The sequence below is a fragment of the Perca flavescens genome, chromosome 1, assembly GCF_004354835.1.
Source record: "Perca flavescens isolate YP-PL-M2 chromosome 1, PFLA_1.0, whole genome shotgun sequence".
Taxonomy (NCBI): domain Eukaryota; kingdom Metazoa; phylum Chordata; class Actinopteri; order Perciformes; family Percidae; genus Perca; species Perca flavescens.
In genome coordinates, this window is record NC_041331.1 from 16,592,165 (window position 1) to 16,613,522 (window position 21,358).

General features: G+C 40.9%; 1 protein-coding gene across 1 annotated transcript; it reads left to right on the forward strand.

Annotated features, from left to right (window-relative positions):
- The first annotated feature begins 7,624 nt into the window (after positions 1-7,624).
- scg3 (secretogranin III) lies at positions 7,625-20,806 on the forward strand. Its single transcript, XM_028583895.1, has 12 exons — positions 7,625-8,009; positions 8,840-8,898; positions 9,064-9,106; positions 9,306-9,533; positions 10,789-10,931; positions 11,283-11,441; positions 11,532-11,763; positions 12,119-12,235; positions 16,321-16,404; positions 17,106-17,216; positions 18,327-18,416; positions 20,688-20,806. Exons 1-12 carry the CDS (start codon positions 7,907-7,909, stop codon positions 20,804-20,806), a joined length of 1,488 nt encoding a protein of 495 aa, XP_028439696.1. The 5' UTR covers positions 7,625-7,906.
- Positions 20,807-21,358: the final 552 nt, after the last annotated feature.

Here is a 21,358-nt window from a genome sequence, read left to right on the forward strand (position 1 = left end):
TCCCCTTTGTTTTGTTATTCTCCTGCAGTTGGACAAAAAAAAATATCCAGTGTGAAGTGTATCAAAAACATAATTCATAATGTAGAGAACTGTAGGAGGAGTATACAGCACATGCGCTCGCACACACACACACACACACACACACACACACACACACACACACACACACACACACACACACACACACACACACACACACACATCATGTCCTGGAGTTGACTAAGATTTTAGAAGCTAATTTGTTTTTTGCGTGGCTTCACTGTCGTAGTTAGGTACATTTACAAACAAGTCACGTCTTGGTCAGGGAGTAATTTCTGTCATTATGTAAGATCTGACTTTCCATCACACCGTAAACCTAATAATCCTTAAAGGTCCAGTGTGTAACGTGTTTAGTTGTTCATTATCAAAATCTGTGTTGCCCGTTCACAAACTTGTCCTTTTTTTATGAATATTTACCACCACCATGAATTCCAAGCATTCCTTTTGGCTTGAAATTTTACATTTGCATTAGCATGAACAGGGGTAGTTGCTTCATATTCATGCGCCATCTTGAAAAACGTTAGCCAGTAAGGGACATACAGGACCTACTGCTCCGCCTTTCGCGTTTTCGCTGTCACATGATAAACTCACAGGTGCTGCTAATGGAGGATCACACATATTCAAAATCCAAATTTCAGGAACAGGAGTCTTCTTCTTCGCCCAGAAAAAGAAAAAGGATATTGAAAAGAGCAAGAGACCGGCTTTTTGCGAGAGATTTGATTCCAATATATGATCTCAACTCTAGATGGGAGAAATTCCTACACATTGGACCTTTAATCGTAAAAGGGCAGTTAGACTCACAAGAGACAGATCGAAGCAGCAAGATATAGGCTGACTTTTGTAGTGTGAATCAAGCTCTTAAAATGTTGGGTACTATAATACCCATAATGCAACCATCAGTATATTTTTTTTAAAACCCGAAACAGTTTAAATATGTCTTTGTTATAAAGCGGTTAATCTCAAACTGGTTCTCAGAAGTGCAGTTGAACAAGACCACACAAACTAAACAAATAATGAATAGATCTTGTCAATGCCGAAGATTGTCAGTTGACTACAACAGCCTGTGGCTTAAAGACCTTTCAAATCTGCCATCCAGAGGATCAGAGGAGAGGAAGAATGAGCAGCATCATCACTTAATGTCAGCTAATTGATAACACGACTGGGGAGGTCGCATGTTCGATCCTTTCGAAATGTCCTTGAGAAACAGAGAACTACTGGTTCATTGCTGTAACCTGCCTGAACTTTGTAAAACTAGTACAGCTACTAAAACTGAAAAAATAGGTAATTGCAGACCTGGATTTGGCAGTGTGACAGACAGATGTGCCAGATGTTTTACCCACAATTTAGTTTCATTCAACCAGTGTACATGAAAACGAATAAGAGGACCGTAAGTATTTTGCTTTTTTTGTCTATTTTGTAAATTATTGAGCCTCATTCCTCTTTTAATTCTGTGTAACTTCTCTATCTACTCTGCGTTCTCCACTGTGTTTCAGAGGAAAGTATAGACCTCTAGTGGTGAAGTGACTCATTACACATGAGTGTGATACTCTTAAGCTGACAGCTATCAGTCACAAAACCAGTGTAACTTATTAGAAATCATATCATATCAAGGTTTATCCAATAGATTCCATTGTCATAGCTGGGTATTTTTCTCTGTCCAAACTGCTGTTCAAATGGAACAAAGAACACACTTCAAATGAGACCTTTTTATATAAACAAACCTGGTGACCACAGACAAAAAAAATGAATTGACATGTCCACACAAGGGGTTGTTTGAACCATATAACCACATGATATCTTGGAAAACACTGAACAAATAAAGTGTCCTCTGCATGGTGTTTGAAAAAGGCTGTAAAAGGATGACAAATCAAAAGCTACCCTGCTCCAGAAAGTCACCGCTCCAGTCTTTGAAGTCCTACAAACAGTTTGCCCTTGGGTCTGATATGAAGAGGGAATTCATTTCATATCTTCTTTGTTCTCTGGAGACTGCCTGTTTAGACCTTCCTAAAAGTCAAAGGGCATTCACAAACAACAGCAAAAGACAAATAAATACCATGTCAACAGTGCACAACGTACATCAAAATGAGTCCCCCAGGTTTCTCTCTGAAGTGGGCAGGAGGATCACACAAATTAAGACCACACAAACAATTAAGACGATGAATGCGCCCCAACTCTAGCAAGACTCTCATGAGTTCATTCCGATAGCCTATAGGAAATTTGTCTGCGACAGTGGAATCGCTTAAAATGTCATTTGTAATGACCATTTGAGTAAGGTAGGCATAAGCTACTAAATAAACATAGAGCTCATTCTAATCCCAAATCTGTCCAATTTTCAAATGCCATAAAAAATGATTACACAGTCAGACGAAATCACATAAAAGACAAATGTTTTCACCTGGTAATCGTCTTCACAGTTGTAGTGTGTAGGTGATCACTGTGCGTTCAGCAGTGGTGCTCTCTACTCGTTGATCCCTCTGAACCTGTACCTTAGCTAATTGATGCAAAAACTGCAAAACACGTCATGTTGTATTAGCCTCACATTCGGTTACTGATAAGGTTGGGCAAATTTAAACTGCTTAGCCAACATTAAATGATGCCAGTCTAGTTTACCATGAGCTAATATTTAATAATATCAGTGATAACTTTAATATCTCTGACAATATCAATTCGAGAAACTTCCCACTGGCTGAGTGGACTGGTTATACTGGGACAGAGAGGCTGAGTGGACTGGTTATACTGGGACAGAAAGGCTGAGTGGACTGCTTATACGGAGACAGAGAGGCTGAGTGGACTGGTTATACTGGGACAGGGAGGCTGAGTGGACTGGTTATACTGGGACAGAGAGGCTGAGTGGACTGGTTATACGGAGACAGAGAGGCTGAGTGGACTGGTTATACTGGGACAGAGAGGCTGAGTGGACTGGTTATAATGGAGACAGAGAGGCTGAGTGGACTGGTTATACTGGGACAGAGAGGCTGAGTGGACTGGTTATACGGAGACATAGAGGCTGAGTGGACTGGTTATACTGGGACAGAGAGGCTGAGTGGACTGCTTATACGGAGACAGAGAGGCTGAGTGGACTGGTTATACTGGGACAGAGAGGCTGAGTGGACTGCTTATACGGAGACAGAGAGGCTGAGTGGACTGGTTATACTGGGACAGAGAGGCTGAGTGGACTGGTTATATGGAGACAGAGAGGCTGAGTGGACTGGTTATACTGGGACAGAGAGGCTGAGTGGACTGGTTATACTGGGACAGAGAGGCTGAGTGGACTGGTTATATGGGGACAGAGAGACTGAGTGGACTGGTTATACTCGGACAGAGAGACTGAGTGGACTGGTTATACTGGGACAGAGAGGCTGAGTGGACTGGTTATACTGGGACAGAGAGACTGAGTGGACGAGGCTGAGTGGACTGGTTATACTGGGACAGAGAGACTGAGTGGACTGGTTATACTGGGACAGAGAGGCTGAGTGGACTGGTTATACTGGGACAGAGAGGCTGAGTGGACTGGTTATACTGGGACAGAGAGGCTGAGTGGACTGGTTATATGGGGACAGAGAGACTGAGTGGACTGGTTATACTCGGACAGAGAGACTGAGTGGACTGGTTATACTGGGACAAAGAGGCTGAGTGGACTGGTTATACTGGGACAAAGAGGCTGAGTGGACTGGTTATACTGGGACAGAGAGGCTGAGTGGACTGGTTATACTGGGACAGAGAGGCTGAGTAGACTGGTTATACTGGGACAAAGAGCCTGAGTTGACTGGTTATACTGGGACAGAGAGGCTGAGTGGACTGGTTATACTGGGACAAAGAGGCTGAGTTGACTGGTTATACTGGGACAGAGAGGCTGAGTGGACTGGTTATACTGGGACAAAGAGGCTGAGTTGACTGGTTATACTGGGACAGACTGGTTATATTTTGCTTTGAGAAGGAATGTGCTGAGAAGTTGAACCTGGATCAGATTAAGGAGGACTTGACGGTGCACGAGGCTCACAGAATGATTTACAGACAACAACAAACTTACTGACAAATGTAACTCTTTATCCAGATGAGAACGTCAACAACCACTGCGTTGCCAAGGTAGCGTGGTGTTTTCAAAAAATGTGCTTTTTCCTTAGCTTTAATATGTGTGGAGTTTAGTACTTTTACTTTTACAGAAGTAAAATGTATTTTAAGAAACAGTACTTTTACTTAAGTACAATATTCTAGTACTCTTTCCATTCCTGATGATACATGCATGTACACCGAAAGCCTAATTGTGGTATATTCAGTGAACACATGGTGGCAGTATATTCACTATATACCACAGACTTGATCTGGGAATAATCATCAGCCTATACACGCATACATTTGTTGATGAAAATTAGGTCTGTGCCTAAAAATATGCTCCAACAGCAACAGTTTACATAAAATACCTTGAAATTACGACACCCTGAATTTGAATAATGTGCATAAAACTAAAATGGTGTTAGCCCTAGACACAGACAGTACAATTAAAAACTTGACTAGGCCTACAAAATGGAGAACAGTGATGGAGCAAGTCAATGGAGGGAGAGTGAGGTGTTAGGCCTAATTAGTGTATGCTCATTAATATTACAGCTGCCATTACACAAACATTTTGAAATAAAAGCGAAAATGCTTACTTCCTTCATAACCTCCCTAACTTTAGTGCAACAGCATTCTGTGTCTGATGTCATTGTTATTGTTCTTTTGCGCATCAGTTCGAAACCGCAAACAGTTCACATTGGAATCAGATGTAAGCCACATTTTAATGTATGGCATTAAGACGTGCAGTGTGAACGTAGATGACTGAGTTTACAATTTTGGCATTTTGTCATGGTGCTTCTGAAGGAAAAATTTAACAGAGGAGTGAGTGTAATTACAGTTACTACACACAAGATGTCAGTAGTGTAGTATATTATGTAGTATAGTATAGCATATGGTAACAGACTGAGCTAAGACTGACAGAAAAGATCAAATATGACGGATTGGTAGTAATTGTAGTGAAAAAAATATAGTATGTAAAGCTGAGGACAACGAGCCCATCCGTTTTGGTGATTATCACTGCTTTGGATGATGATGACATGATATGCCTTGGAGGTGGTTTTGGTGTTCTTACTTACTGAACTGAGTAGCTGATAGGTCTTTCTCTTGGCATCACTTCTGTTCTTAGACTGCTGAGGCAGGCAGAGGACAGGAAGTACATCCCACAGGAGGTGGCATCCATCCAACATCCCATCCTGCACTGGACAGGACAAAGTGATAGGGCAGAATTAGTTCTACAGTCAGAAAAATTGCCCTTTTTGAAGAAAATATATATATATATATTTATGAATATTTAAAGATAATGATGAGGATGATTATGATACAGTGAATCTTAATTTTTAATGTGTGTGGAAATAATATTGAAAATAAAGACCTGTGTACTCGGTCAGAGGTGCCTGATTAGACCTCTTCTCGGGACTGTGTGGGTGTGTACAAACTGGGCTAAATCGACTTCACCCTTACTGTCCTTTAAGTTTTGCACAGCTTCAACCTGACTGGAGGTCTAATTAGCAATTGCGAGGGGCCTTCTGTATGGCATAGGCCTTTTTCATGGTAGGAAAAGCTGGGGTGTAACTAATAAGATCTCGGGGTCCTGGTATTGTGCATGCTGCTTCAATAGAATGGGGCCATCTGTAAAGTTGTTGGTAAAACCTTTGCTCCTACTATGATAATGTGTCTGCTGTAAAAAAAAAGGACTATTGCATTATATTACATGGTATAGCTTGGCATCATCATGTTGTATTGCATTCTATTGCATGTACCTAAAAGCAAGCTCAACAGTAACAGATAGGACACACACACACACACACACACACACACCACTAATGGCATACAGCCAGCCAACGAGGATACTAGATCTTCACAGGGTGAAGGCTAACACACCTTCACTCCTACATACTGTGTGGGGAAAAGAACAACTGACAGCATTAAATCATAGGTACAGTACATTTACTCTGCTCAGTGGTGGAAGAAGTAGGCTACTCAGATCCATAAGATTACTTGAGTAAAAGTGGAAACACCATAGTCTAAAAATTCACCATTACAAGTAAAAGCACTGAAATGTTACTTAAGTAAAAGTATAGAGGTATTATCAAAGAAACGTGCTTAACGTATCAAAAGTAAAATGACTCATCATGCAAAATGGCTCCTTTCAAAGGTATAAATGTAATAGAGTAAAATGTACAATATTTCCCTCTGAAATGTAAAGGGAAATTTAAATTAGTATTTAATGGAAAGAAAAGTACAAGTATGTCAACAGTTTACAGTATTTGAGTACAGTTGAGTACATGTGCTTCCTACACTGACTCTGCTAATAACAGGAACATTATTAAAGTTAATCTCAGTTTACTTATTGTCATAATGACAAACACCAATACATGTATAATGTGATGTGAAATGACTCTTCTGAGAAGAATCGTCCAATCACTGTCCAGGATGCGTTTTAATCTCAGACATAAACCAGAAGGATTAACAGTCACATCATCCAAATCACATGCCCTGATGCCAATTGAGGGCTTGCTTGTTGCATTCAGCCTTTTTTCCATAATGACTTCTGATTTTACCTTTGACGTGTGTTATCGAACATGATCCCCTATTTGAAGACATTTATATTGCTGTCATAAGTGCAGTATCTTCAGTTTGGAGAAGAAGGACTAACATATTATTCTTCTCTCCTTTTTGCTAAAGTCTGATACAAGTACTGGGAAATTAAACCACTTAGTTTTGTTGGGAGCCTCACTTCGGCAACTGAACAGGCCACTGGAAACTGAACCTAATAACACCTGAATCACCCATAGGACACGTAAGCCTGCATCTAATTAGCATTACCCTGATCTTGTGAAAGCAAAGCGGCCATAACACTGGCCGAATATATCTTTCCCTTTGTGGACGTGTCTAATTGTTTGCCGTTTTAATAACGGTTGCTATTGACTGGGCAGTGGAAGATCTACAACCATGACGCACGTTGTGTTGTGTGTGACGCACGAAATGGGCGGATTTTCTGCTCAAACGCTGCGAAAAATGTTCAACTCAGCATTCTGTTCACTGTCCTGCACACGTAGCAATGTCATGGGTTAACGATTAAGCAAATTATTTACCAAATTATTTCCAAAGCAAAGCAGTCTCATTTGTCTCTTAGGATTTTCTGAATATTTTGAATAATGGATAAAAATGTTCACTCCACTATTAGTATCGAGACAATTCTGCCTATTTCAACATATGAATCGTATAATATTGATACTTTTAAAATATTTTTCCACTAGAAATAAGTGAAATCATCAAATTGCTTTATAGCTATGTTGTTCCCTCTGATCTACAATGGAAACAATACTATTTTCCTTTCCCACCAGCTGAAATTACTCGGATAATGGACACTTTTTGCAGTGTTCACCTCCTCCTCTTCTGTAAAGACCGAGGGGGGCAGGTCTTGTTTTAGTGGGCTCTATTACTGGCTTTGCAGGTGATGTTGTAGCTCACACGGGGCTTGAAGAGCCTCCCTGCTTATCCGGTTATAATTATATAGAGGTGACCTGGTTTCAGCACCGCGGCTCGTCAACAGCTCCAGTGCGCAGCGGAGATTTGGCCAGCCCCTTCACCACCGGTGCGTCTCACCACAGAGCCGGTACTCCAGGGCGCAGCCTCCGCGCCAGTTTCAGCACCAGCGGCCGGACGGAGCACAGCGGAGCTGTCCACACATTCAGCACTTAGCTTCTGGAGGAGGGAACCAGACACACACACACACACACACACACACACACACACACAGACAGCAAGACAGCCAGGATATATCTATCTTCCTGGGACAGCTTATTTCAGAATGGCGTCAAAATACGTTGGCCTTTTCGTCCTTTTCCAGCTTCTAGCCCTGAATGTAATGAGCCAGATATCTGCCTTCCCCACACCGACAGCCTCAACGGATGGTGAGTTGACGATCGCCTCTAACCGTGTGATAGTAACGTAGTAGTCTTGTACTATAAAGCATTGTTCGGTAGGCTATTTAATAATGTGGACATGTTATTGAAAACTGTAACTGCAGGCGGTCAGTGATAACAAAGGAGGTTTTACAAACATAAAGTCTAAAGGGTCATAACTCTCTATTCAGCACGCATGGTGCCTGAAATTAAAACAGAGAAAATACTACAAGGATACCATCAACTCATTACCGATCATATATGCCTTAAATCAGCTTTAAAGAAGCATAGGAATATCTGCAGAGAAACTAAATTTGACTATTACACGTTGTACACTTTGTACAGTACACGTATGGGCATTTAAAGAGATATTATTGGAATTTCTTTGCAATTTCTGTTCATCTTTGTACATGTTTTATAATTTTTGTTTCAGGAACTCCATTGTTTTATCCATTTATAAATCTGTTGACTAATAAGATACAGAGAAAAGCAGTGCCTTTAAAGTTCAGCTCCAGCTCCGCAGTGACTGGCGGTGTTTTGAACGACGCCTGGTCGCATGATATCGTGATATTTTCGCTGCAGTTTAATCTTTTGTTTGATAATCCGATTAAGCTCTGCCTCTGCGGTGAGTTGGGAAAGCAGAAACGATCACGAGTTTGATAGATGCAAAGGTATTAAAATGACAAGGAAAAAAAAGATCTTACGTCTTATATATTTGTTAAAAAGCATATTTATCAATGTGCCATTTACAATTGTAACCTAGATAATCAGACTTGTGTTATTAATAATAAAGTCTGCTTTGACTCACCAGTTTAGTTATTACATGCATTTTTTTTCAGTTGCAGATAAAACTGTGTACAATAGACAGTTGACAGAAGAAAGGCCAATACAAGAGCAGGTAAGCTCTCTTTCTCCCTGACTCATAGCAAATTTTCCCATCCAATATTCGGCCAAATGGACTTTATGGTCACTTGTCAATCTAGGTATTAGCCCAGTAAACAGTATTAATCAGAGCTTACATCCTGAGTGGAAATTATTTGTTTGATGTTCATCATTTCCGCAGATTGCTGAGGCGGACAGCGTGAAGGCTGCAGTACAGTCAGCTGGTAAGAGGAAACCTTCCTGCCAATCAATCAATGACTTTATTTCCGCCTGCTGGAATCGTGTTGCAGCACTTCCAGTAAAACAGGCTTCATCTCTACTGAGAAATAACAACTATTAAGAACCACATTAATGTGAGAGGAGTTCATCTTTACCACTTGTATTGCTCCAGTCTGATCATTTTGGCTCTCTGCTGTCTTTCAGGGGGCAAGCGTCCCACTGCCTCCAAGGACGCGGAGTCAGAGCAGGACCTTGATGACTTCACCGTGCTGAAGTCACTGGCTGATGGCCAGAAATCAAAGGAGACCACTGAGCTGCCACTCAAGAAGGAGGGCCAGTACGTTCCGGATGAATCAGACTCGACCAAGAGCCGGCGTCTCACTGAGGACTACGACTCCACCAAGAGCGGGATGGACTATGGCAAGTACCAGGGTACACACACCTGTCACCATGCACCTTGTCCTGGCATTGTTTGTAAAGGTTCAGTGAGTTAGCTGCCAAACCTTTGCACCCATTGCCAAGGGCAGGCGTCACGCCGCGTGCTTCTGTCTTTCACTGGCAGGCCACCTGGCAGACATTTTAAGAAAGGGAAGGCAGAGAAAACAAGTGCATGTGATGGGGATGAGCAGAGTCAGATAGAAAGAGTCAAAGACAGAACACGTGCATGCAGGAGAGAAAGATTACCCTCTCCCTCTCAGACACTGCCGTTGTCAAAGCTCATGCTGGACTACTGTACCAGCTTCTTCTCTTCACAGGACACCTTTTCCCAGAGACACCACCGATACCATTCATTTTGAATTCATATTTGTAAGTCACTCAAAATCCAATCATTTGCTGATATCTACATAGATTTTGAGTCTCAATAGATTTTGTCAGCTCAGCACACATTTCACTGTATACGTGTGCAATTTGATATCCTGTCCAATTATCAGCATAAAGCAAAGTCTCTGAGGTGAGGTGACTCAGACACAAAGCGCTGAGTGCTACACTTCATCAATTCATGTGGTCGGCCCAGCAATGACAAGCAGCTCGTCAGGTTACACTACATCTAAATTTGGCAAGCGCTGTCTGGATGTCATTTTCTTATTTGCTGGAGTGAGACAGAAATAGGCCCTGCAGTTTGAAGTTAAAATACATCACTGATGATTCAATCCACCAATACAGACAAAAGTATTCCGCCACTGCGTATTTTTATTGTGCGTGGTTGTTGGTAAGCAGCAGGGATTATTATGTAAGAGTCCAGCTCTAACAATTGCACATTTCTTACTCAGTAATGGGGATATAGATAAGTTGACTATAAGGACAAGAGAGGGAAAATAATTTATTACTGAAAAATCTTTTTTTCCACCTAATGAGATAGAGAGAGACTTAACTTCTAGGTCAAGGTTTAACATTTTAGAGAGACAGGGAAGAAGTAGGACAGAAGTAAGGCGTAAAGTAGAGAGTAGAGAAGGGAGAAAACGAGCTTTAATGAAATCTCCTACAAATGTTGTGTTGTTTTGATTGTTAGAAATGGAGAACAGTTGACAAAATATTCAGGAATATTGTCAGTATGATGTAACCCAAAAAGTATATTCGGTCAAATAGATGAAGAATTAAAGCAGAAACACCTGCTTTATACCCACACACAGCTGATAGGCGCATTTAGAAAGTTACAAATGATAACATATGTACTGTCTCCTCTCAGATGAAACAGAAAGTTTCCGTCAGGTCGACGGCACTTCACTGACAGCAGAAGACATTGTCCAGAAGATCGCAAACAAGATCTACGAGGAGGACGACAGAGGGGTGTTCGACAGGATTGTCTCAAAACTGCTCAAACTGGGGCTGGTAGGTTGTGAGACTGTATGCCATTCGATTTGACACAGCGTGTAGCATGACGTGTACTCAACAGGAAATTTCTCTCTCTGTGCTCCCTGTTCCCCCGGGAGAGGAAGAGATTTGTGAATTGTCCTTGCTAAGGACAATTCCCCTTGTAAATTACTTTTTTGACACTCAATAAGTAGTTTGGAGGTGTCCAAATTGCTCCGTGAGATGGTTCTCTCAGTGACAGTGATCAATATTTGATACAAAGAGGTTTATAGTCAGTACAGTACATGCTGTTCTATTCTCTTCCACACTTTACCCCACATTTGTTATTGCACGCAATTGTTCTCAGTCTTTCTCTTTATCCATCTGTAGATCACAGACAGTCAGGCAGACACTCTGGAGTACCAGGTGGCCGAGGCTCTCCAGGATCTCATCACCAAAAACGCCAAGAACAACGAGATTGAGGACCTTGAGAGCAACGAACAAGAAACCAGGGGAGAGCAGGAAGACCAGGGCTCAGACACAAACAAGGTAAAAACTTGTAAGGAAGTGGTAGTGATGATTATGATAACAATAAGGACGACAACATTGACAACAACAAAAATACTCTGGGTTTTCCAGGACACGTGGGAGCCACCCAGGCGGCGCTACAACAAAGACGAGGACGACGATGAAGAAAATGATGACGAGATTGAGGATGAAGTGGACAGGGATGCAGAAGAAGAAGGGGGTGACACAGCCACCACAACCTGGGACAAAGATGCTGAGGGCAACGAGGTGAGACCCGAAGACGGGCTCCAGGACCTGCAGTACTTCCCCAACTTCTACCGTCTGCTCAGCAGCCTCGACTCAGGTAAAAACACAAACACACCCCGGGTTTCGCTGTGCCACTTTAGATCAGAATTACAAAAATCTTTTCTTCACAGCATCCTTCATCCAAAGATAGAAGTTCCCCAGATCAGAGCTGTTGTTGTCATGGCGATATTGTTCTGAAGGAGTCATTGATTGTTTTGTTTCCCCTACATCTTCTTAGGAAATGCGGATGAAACACACACACACACACACACACACACACACATAACAAATTATTTATTATCCCATCATCGACCCCTACTGCCAAACACCATGTGGTAACATTAACACCATGGTAACCAGTTGCCATTAAGAGATCATTGATGTTAGATGTGTCCTCTGGTTTGCTGTTGCAGATCAAGACACTCAGGAGAGAGAGACATTGATCACCATCATGAAGACGCTGATTGACTTTGTGAAGATGATGGTGAAGTACGGCACCATCACGCCCGAGGAAGGAGTGTCCTATCTGGGTAAGAAATAACACGATACCAGCACTGTTTATCAATCTAATGTGAGGCATAGAATCATATAATAAGGGCCCCAGACATTGAAGACTTCGCTCTTTTATGGTAAATAATATTTTATATACTGTACGTAAGGCAGGGCGATCATTTCATGATAGGATCGTTAGTGTGAGAGTTCATTGACCTTGGAGATAGCAGTTTAAGGTCCAGGGAAATGTCCCATTAAAGCTAGTACTGATATTTCTTTAATCAAATTATTGTACATCCAACCATGTCATGATTATATGACCACATAATGTTATTGTTTTACAAAATGATGTTATGTAATGATTCCTAGCAAATGTTAAAGCCATAGTGCGTAGTTTCTGTCTCCCCCAGAAGGAACTCTAATGGTGTTTTTCCATTACACGGTACCTGCTCAACTCGCCTCGACTCGACGCACTGTGCGTCCGTTTTCCATTGCAGATTTTAGTACCGCCTCAGCGTGGCTGGTCGTCATAGCGGCGCCGCAGTAAACTGCCGTGACCTAATGCGACACACACACAGAACGTCCAAAGGTGTGTTGCTGTTGCCACAGCCAGAACACACATTTTGTTTCAAATGAAGCTGGAGGCAGCAAAAAAACTATTTAAAAATGGCAGGTTTGTTCAGGACACCCCCTTCTGTTGCTTTCACGTCACCTTTTGGTATCACCTCAGCTTGCTTGGTACTAAAATAAGTACCTGTTAGCAGGTACCAGGTACTTTTTTTCGTAATGGAAAACCAAAAAAGGCGAGTAGAGTCGAGGCGAGTCGAGCAGGTACCACGTAATGGAAAAGCGCCATAAGTAATGACAACAAAACTGTCGGCGCGTCCACATGATACAAGCCATCCGTGATCGCACTTCACCCCCAACCCTCCTCCTCCTCCACACAGTTGCTAGTAGCCAAGGAGGACACGGAGGATTAAAAAAAACATGATGGACTCTTCAGAAGAGGATATTATCTTCGCTCTATTTTCTGCGCGCACAAGTCGCCGGATGACACCATTTTCTGAACACGGTCATACTGAGAAATACAGAGAGAGTTTTGTGGAGCTGATGGTCTTAATTAGCTTTGAATCAACTCATTTCTCATTTAGTAATGGCTTGAACATAACGGGCATTCATTAATATAAAGAAGTTACGCACTAAAGCTTTAACTAAACTAACAAAAAGGGGGGTTTTGTTTTACACTTGCAAAGAGTTTTTCTGATGTAATGCATAAAGCAGAACACAAACAGTCTTATTTTGTTTGAGTTTGTATACATTTGCTGTATTACGTTATACATTATTAGGCCTACTTAATAATAGTTATAATAATATGATATAGATTCCAACCATGTTGAACAGCCGTATGTAGGCTTACATGTGGATGAAAGGTTTAACATCTAAGTATCCATCCATTGCTTAGCTGACTAATGCACATGCATTTCTCTGACTCTTTGTGTTATATATGTGTTTTTTTCCTTGTGTTCTATGTGTGTTCAGCCGAGCTAATGTTCCCTATCAGCCGGTGCAGTGGAGTGTAAAGCCTGCACAGACAGATTAGTGTCATGGGCACCCTATGTAACTAGGCTAGTTTCTCTGGCTGGCCATCACATCAGTAGCCAGTGGAAAGGTCAGCCACCTGTAAGGAAGGGACAGCTGTCATCTCTCTGTGTGAGCCTCAGGAAACCCAAGACCCAACATCTCTCTCTCTCTCTCTCTCTCTCTCTCTCTCTCTCTCTCTCTCTCTCCCTCGCTCTGTTCAAATTACATAAAAGATTATGGGCTCTTTCATACATGGGAGAGGGTTTAGTTGTGCTTTAAAATCAGCTCGGCAGACGTGGTCCTGTTTAGAGCAGCAAGATTATTGTCATTATCGCTTAATGTGTCAATTATTTTCCAATCCAATGTCATCATATGTTTCCAGAGCCCTATGTGATGACTTCAAATTGCTTGATTTTTTCAATCCAACAAACCAAAACGGAAAGAAATTCTATTTACAGTGATATAACACATTGAAAAGAAGCCAGTCCTCACATTTGATAAGATTAGAACAAATAATGCTTGGCATTTTAGTTTGATAAATGACTTTAACGATTAATCAAAAACTATTGAACAATCAATTTCTTAACTAGTGTTTTACCACTAGTCTTAACACAGATTGGAAATGTGATTTGTAGCTAAACAGAAAAGGTTTACAATGTGTTTATCTTACTCTAAGACCCGCGATCAAGTATTATGACTAAAGCTGACCCTATGTAGGGTGTAGAAGGATTAATCAATACTCATTCAGATGACCCTTATACAGCTTGGTGTCTCTTACAGCGGGAGAACAAATGACCACTGTTGACGTTAAACACCAGAACAAAACAGGCATATACCATTGCAAAAGATGTGGGTTTCCTAGGCAACGCCCCCTGGCTTCATGTGGTCGTGCAGCGATAATAAGATGGAATTCCGCCATTACCTAGCAACGAGTTAATGCCCCCCTTCCCAACTTCCACCCCCAACTGGCTGTGATGCTCTGATGAGTCACCCAGGTACACAACTGAATACACACAGGGCTGTCAATCAACGCTAATCGGTTGATACAGGCCCCATGATAGATAGAGAAAGAGAGATGTAGAGGAAGAGAGAGAGAGTGTGTGTGTGTGTGTGTGTGTGTGTGTGTGTGTGTGTGTGGGGCAGAGGGAGAGGGTGAAATGATGGGCTTCCACTGTGCTACAGGAATACACAGAACGTACAAGTGAGATGCTCAGATAATAAGAAATAAAAGGAGGCTGCAGAGAACGCAGATGAGAATGCAGAGAACAGAACGCAGATGAGAAAGGAAATTGTGTTTCTCCTTGATGCTCAGTTACGGTGCTGAAATCAAGCCTCCCTGTTGCTCTTATCTCTTTATTGTCCTTTTGTCCTGACATCCAGATATCTAATATCCTGTCACCATGCAAAATTCCCTTAATATCTGGACCCAATGCAGAAAAAAACAATTCCTCTGCCTTAACCTGTAATCGAATGTTCTCCTCTTTTTGACTTTGCACAGAAGTGTGCTTAAATTAAATGATCACAATTTCCAATTTCCAAAAGATATGTTATAATGCAGAATATATATCACCCAGTTGAAGACGTGCTTCTCAGAAACTTGGGTTTTTTAGGTCCCCATATTTAGCATTTATAAGCCCTAGTGTATAAATTTAATTAATGGTTTCAAACAAACAATAATGTAGTTGTAAGCAGATATAACTGTCCTGTGAGATACCCATAAGTGGAGACTGGTGTATGAACAGATAATCAATGATAATATAGTAAAAGTTGTATTTATATAAAATGTCTCAATAGGAGAATTTACTGAAAAATTTAAAAAACATTAATAAACACTTATTCTTATAGCTGCCTACAACTACATTATAGAGTGAGATAATCCATATGTTAAATGTTAAAATAGTGCTTACAAATGCTAAATAGGGGGACTTATAGTGAAGTGTTTCAGGAATATGATATAGTAGATGAACTTCCAGCTGAACTTTGGGATGTGTGTATCTACAGAACATCTGCTTCCTCTATTTTTTAACATAATGTTGTTAATCCAGAGAGGATCAGTTAACACTTAATTTCAGTATCTTTGAACCATATGATCTGTTTGTGTCATTCCCTGGCTGATTTGGGGTCTTTTATATTTTCTAATCTCCTTGTGAAAGCGTAACCCACTGTTAGTGGTAACACCCAGATTACAATTTCACTAAATCCCAAAATAAATGTGTTTTTTGGATTAATTGTGGATAAATTATCCCTGTGACGTTTGTTCTTAAACTGTATTTTCTTTTCCAATATTCAGTCTACTGCATAACTAAATTATTGAATATGACAGTGGAAAAGACCAAGGTTTTTTTCATCGCTGTCGTCATACTCCTGAATTTACTTTTCATTAATTCAATGAAACCCTTTTCTAATCATAATCACTCTCTGAGTCACACAGGAACAGCGTGAGACTTTCAAACAGTTAAGAGGTATTCAATTGTTGACCGTAGAGTGAACTGACGTCACGGTGCTGATCAAATCTAAAGTAAACTTTTTCATCCACCTGCAGAGAACCTGGATGCTATGATAGCCATGCAGACCAAGAACAAGCTGGGCAAGGCTCTCGGGCCTCCTGACTTCACTGGACCCAACGGTAAACAGCCTCGCAAGTTATTCTCCAAACACGTCACATCAGTGAAAGCACATCATTTTATTTGACGTGGTCAGATGTAATTAGTAGCTTATGTTTGGCTCTGTGGAGCTACATAGACCTAGAAAAATGTGGGACAAAACCAGGATGATATGATAAACCAGTATTAGATATACTGTAGGTTTTAGGGGGTTAAATTTACCTTTAATGGAATAGTTTGGCATTTGGGGAAATACGCTTATTTGCTTTCCGGCGGAGAGTTAAATGAGAAGGTCAATAGCACTTTCGAATCTGTCTGTTAATTATACAGCCAGTTAGCTTTGCTTAATGATGGAAAAAGAGGGGGAAACAGCTAGCCTCACTCAGTCAGAAGATAACAAAATCCGCCTACCAGCACCTATAAAGCTCAACAAAAAACCTCATTGTATCTTGTTTATTTAATCTTTACAATAACGTAAATGTACAGGGGAGTCTCCAGGAAGTCACTCCTCAAATCCCTCCATAAAACGGCAGTTTGTCATTATTACATTTCAGTTTTCAGTTAAAAGCAAACAATAATCAACATGTTAATTAGTCTCCGCCAGAAAGTGAACAATATTATGATATAATAATAACATGTTTCCCAAAATGTTAAACTGCTGCTTTAAGTATCTTTACCAGCAACCAAGCAACACCGAGCTCCATGTACTGTTTCTTTGCTGTAGGAAAAAACTTGGATGAGGATGACAACACGAAGGCTGAGGCCGCCAAGATGCAGAAGGAGTATGAGAACCTGAAAGACTCAACCAAGGAGGAGCAGCCATCAACTGAGACCAGTCAGTCCACTAGCCAATCCTGATGACAAGATGAAACATGAATAGCTTTTTGTTTAGTGATTTGATGATTTGCTAAAATAATTTTGCCCCTCACCATATATGAACTATGTGCCTTGTGAAACTTGTTTTATTTGCATTATGATTTTCATTGTTTTGTTTTGTGTGAAATGTCCCAAATAAATGCAGAATTCTCAAATAGAGCGGATTCCCACCACATAATGATGAAGCAAAACATCGTCTCCACTCTACCTTAGTGAAAGGTCTGCAAAATGAGTTTGAATGTAATGGCCGAGACCATTTCCGACCTTTTGTTTTCACTCAGCAGGGCTGACAGGAAGTAAACAGCACTGTGTAGTCCAGGCCAATCATTAAGTCCCTGCTTGTCCCTGAACTAGGCCAGTCCGATAACACTCACAGGAAAGCTGGTCACAGCTGCCGTTATTATCTGTCCCTGTACACTGTAGCCTACTGTACCCGCTCATCAGTCTAATCCACACAAACACACACGCAGACATGCATAAAAAAAGACAAACAAACGAAACATGGAGCAGGACTGCCACCAGGAAATTTGTTTCAGAACAAAATGACGTACAGTAAATCCTGAGCAATGTCAACTAAACTCTGGGTTATCTGTATGTAAACAGGCTGTACCGAGTGGCATAATATATTTATGGAAAAACTTGGCGCATGCGTTATAATCCAAATTTAACTTTTGTGGTTATCTAATAGTCTGATCTTGATTGGTGGTTAAATGTCAACTTAAATCTCAAACTGTAGATATCATACACTTGCTGTAGCTACCACTTTTACACAATAAAAAAGGAAAAAAAGAGTGTCTTACTGCTAGTTTAATATGAAAGTAAAATCCTGGCGGTCAGCGTGCTCCCATTGCTACAGACATTTCAAAGTTAAAGCATAAAGTCTTGCTTTAGGCAAATTTTGTGGTTTAAATAATTGATAAGTTAGCACTATCTTACAATTTGGTGTCCCAAGGCACTTCTGAGTGAATGTTCTGAAGTAGTGAAGGGAAATTCACTTTATTTTTTTATTTTTTAAGACATTAAAGAGGAAGATTTTCATTTCCCCTTTTCTTTATTTTCTCCTTACCAGATCAGCCCGGCAAGTCAGAGACCTATCTGGAGGCCATCAGGAAGAACATTGAGTGGTTGAAGAAACACAACAAAGAAGAAGGCAAAGGGGGTGAGACACACTCACTTACTAGAAGATTTCTATTTTTTAACCAGTCAGTTTAAACTGCTCTACCTTCCCCAATCTATGCTGAGTTTTAAGAGCCAAACCAAGAAAACATCCTCATTTGCCAACCCTCGTCTCCTCACTAAACTATGGTGGGTCACACAGACAGTTCTGAGGCGACGCACTGAAGAACAGACATTTTGAAGCGTCTTTTGTTAGCCTCAATTTGCAATTAAAATGAGTGTGGGATACCAGGATAAATGCTTCACTCCAGTCCAGATCTCATGAATATGGATCATTCTTGATGAGTCTGTCCTAATTACTCGTGATGCAGCCTTCTTGTTCAGAGACAAAGGTCTATTCATTTATTCCCTCCTACCTGTTCCTCAACTTTTATGGTGTGTGTGCGTGTGTGTGTTCGTGTGTGTGTGTGTATAGATTGAACCTGGTTCATAATTAGTGCTTTAATCACAACAACACAAAAAAGCCATGAAAAGACCATCACGTCTTAGTCATCAATGCTCGTGTCTCTGGATTTGTGTTGGTGAGTGTGCATTTATATTTACTGCCTTACTCTAACTGTCAGTGTTCATAAAGTGTCAGCGTGTGACCAAGAAACTGAACCAGTCTGCAGGAGAAGCCTGCTGTTGAGTAAAATCAATGCCCAGTGATGCTTAATTAAGCAGCAGATAATGAAATGTTAATGAGTTTTCACTATTCAGGCCATCCGTCCACTGTTGATCATCTCAGCAGGCAATCTCGGACATAAAAAAAAAAAAATCTTGCTCAGTGAGATTTATATTTACTTTATATTTACTGCTAATATTCAGTAGCCTGATCCAATATGTGCCAATCAATTTTGCTGTTTATTCAGCCACTAGTGAGTTAATAAAAAAAAAGGAAGAAGTTTGGCCTAGTTTCTTGTGAGCATCTTAAAAAAAAAAAAAAAAAAAAAAAAAGAGGCTGACACTGAGCGTATAGTGCTGCAGAGTCCGGAGCAGAGAGGCCCAAGCAGCAGGGAAGTTTTGTTTGGTGCTCATCTCCGACCTGGCTTTATATAGGACACTTCATTAGCATTCTGGTGTGTGGAGTGGTTGTCTGGGGCAACAGGGGCCTCCCCGCCTGCCTGTCAGTGATCTGGGCAGAGGACACAGACAGACAGATAATGGTGTCAGAACACACACAGAGTCAAAATGTACCCCCACCAAAAATCACCCAATATTCTGGTAGTTGGACTGGAATTCAGAACTGCTTTCTAAATATCACCTCATCCTTGTTCTCTCTATTTTTCTCTCTTCGGAGAAAGTACAGCTGGAGGAGAACAAAAGCCCTTTCAACCAAAAAGCAGTGTCATAGTAACAGAGTGGGCGACAGGCCACTTAATATGTTTACTCTGCCAGAAGCACCCATTTGGACAATCTCAGAGGACGCTCTGTGTGCGTTCAATTGTACGAATGTGTATGTGTGAGTGTGGCGACCTACACACTACACAGATTAGCCATAGGAGCAGATGGACATAGAAGCGTCATCCTGGTCTTTCGGTTAATCCTTTACACACGTCATGTTTGTCATCTGCAAAGCAACTGTATCTTGAGGCAATGCAATAAGTTGCTGCTGTTAGAAATGTCATTAGGAACGCTGCTGTGTGACTTCTTGGCTGTCCTCTGTTCTTCTTCCCACCCTCCCCCTTTAATCAGAGTCAGAGGTAGAGCAGGGAGAAGTGGTGCAGCAACAGCTGTTAGCTTGCTCTCTGAAACTCGTTTGTTACTCTGATGGATAATACAGAGTTAGGCTGTGTTCGTCTCTAAATATAGCCACATCCAGCTGGGGCCTTATGGTGCTTTGTTAAATGACAATGCCCCATCAACAGCAAGGTGAATACAAATGGTGCTTTAAAAAAAAAAGGTAAATTTATTATTTTTAAAGGTGTATCAAGCTTTTTTAGTATTTGAGGGAACCTGATTTGTTGGAATTACTACCTGAAACTGATTACATTGAAATTCATTGAAACTTAAATTTTTTTTTTTTTACTCAATTCAATCTTTTGGCCGTCTTATTATGTATGTGGTATCTTCTTAACCCCCGACAAACATGCTAACTCTGACCTTAATCCTCCTTGATAAGGAACTACAGTACCAGATTATGGCATGTTTGGGTGTTCCGCCTTAAGAGGTTTTAATGTCTGATCTACCTTGCTAACCACCATGGCCTTGTGATCTTCCTCTTTGATTCTCCGATTATAAACCAATCCTGTGTTTTGTCTTTCTTTCTTTCCAGATTATGACCTGTCCAAGCTGAAGGACTTCATGGACCAGCAGGTTGACTCCTACATTGAGAAGGGCATCATCGCCAAGGATGAAGGAGACACCATCAAGAGGATCTACAGCAGCCTGTAACACCATCCCCCCCCCCCCCCCAACCTCTGGCCTAAAACACAGGACTGACTGAATCCGACATTAACATCTCAAACAAAACCCTGACTACGTAGTTACTTCCCATGGCATGGTAAAGTATATACTGTGTATTCAAAATTACCTGCTTAGGGGAACTTGTTTACCCTCTCAGACATTCCTAAAATGTATCAAGAGAAAGATTTAATAATACTATCAACAAAACAGTAAAATGAGTCTTTACAGCTATACCTAACTGATTAGATTTGCACGCCAAGATCACAGAGTATTCATTACTAGAATATCATTGAAAGAGAAATCAAAGTATTTTATGTAACCAACTCACACATTCAACTAAATGCTACCATTTACTCCAACCTGACTCCTGCGGGAAATGAATGTTATGAGAGTATGATGCTGTAGCGTTGTCAGCAACTACTGTTTCAAATACATTTTTTGCAACAAAATGCACATATATCAAATCATACTCATTATATGTAACCTGTCTTAGCCTATTATATTTCTTTTTCCAGTGTATGTAAGATCTTTAAGTATTCC

Bases quoted from the DNA above. Each gene is read 5' to 3' on its own strand.
- scg3 (XM_028583895.1), top strand. From the start codon at position 7,907: ATGGCGTCAAAATACGTTGGCCTTTTCGTCCTTTTCCAGCTTCTAGCC. The intron at 9,534-10,788 runs GTACACACACCT...GTCTCCTCTCAG, and splicing joins GGACTATGGCAAGTACCAGG to ATGAAACAGAAAGTTTCCGT. The intron at 18,417-20,687 runs GTGAGACACACT...CTTTCTTTCCAG, and splicing joins CAAAGAAGAAGGCAAAGGGG to ATTATGACCTGTCCAAGCTG.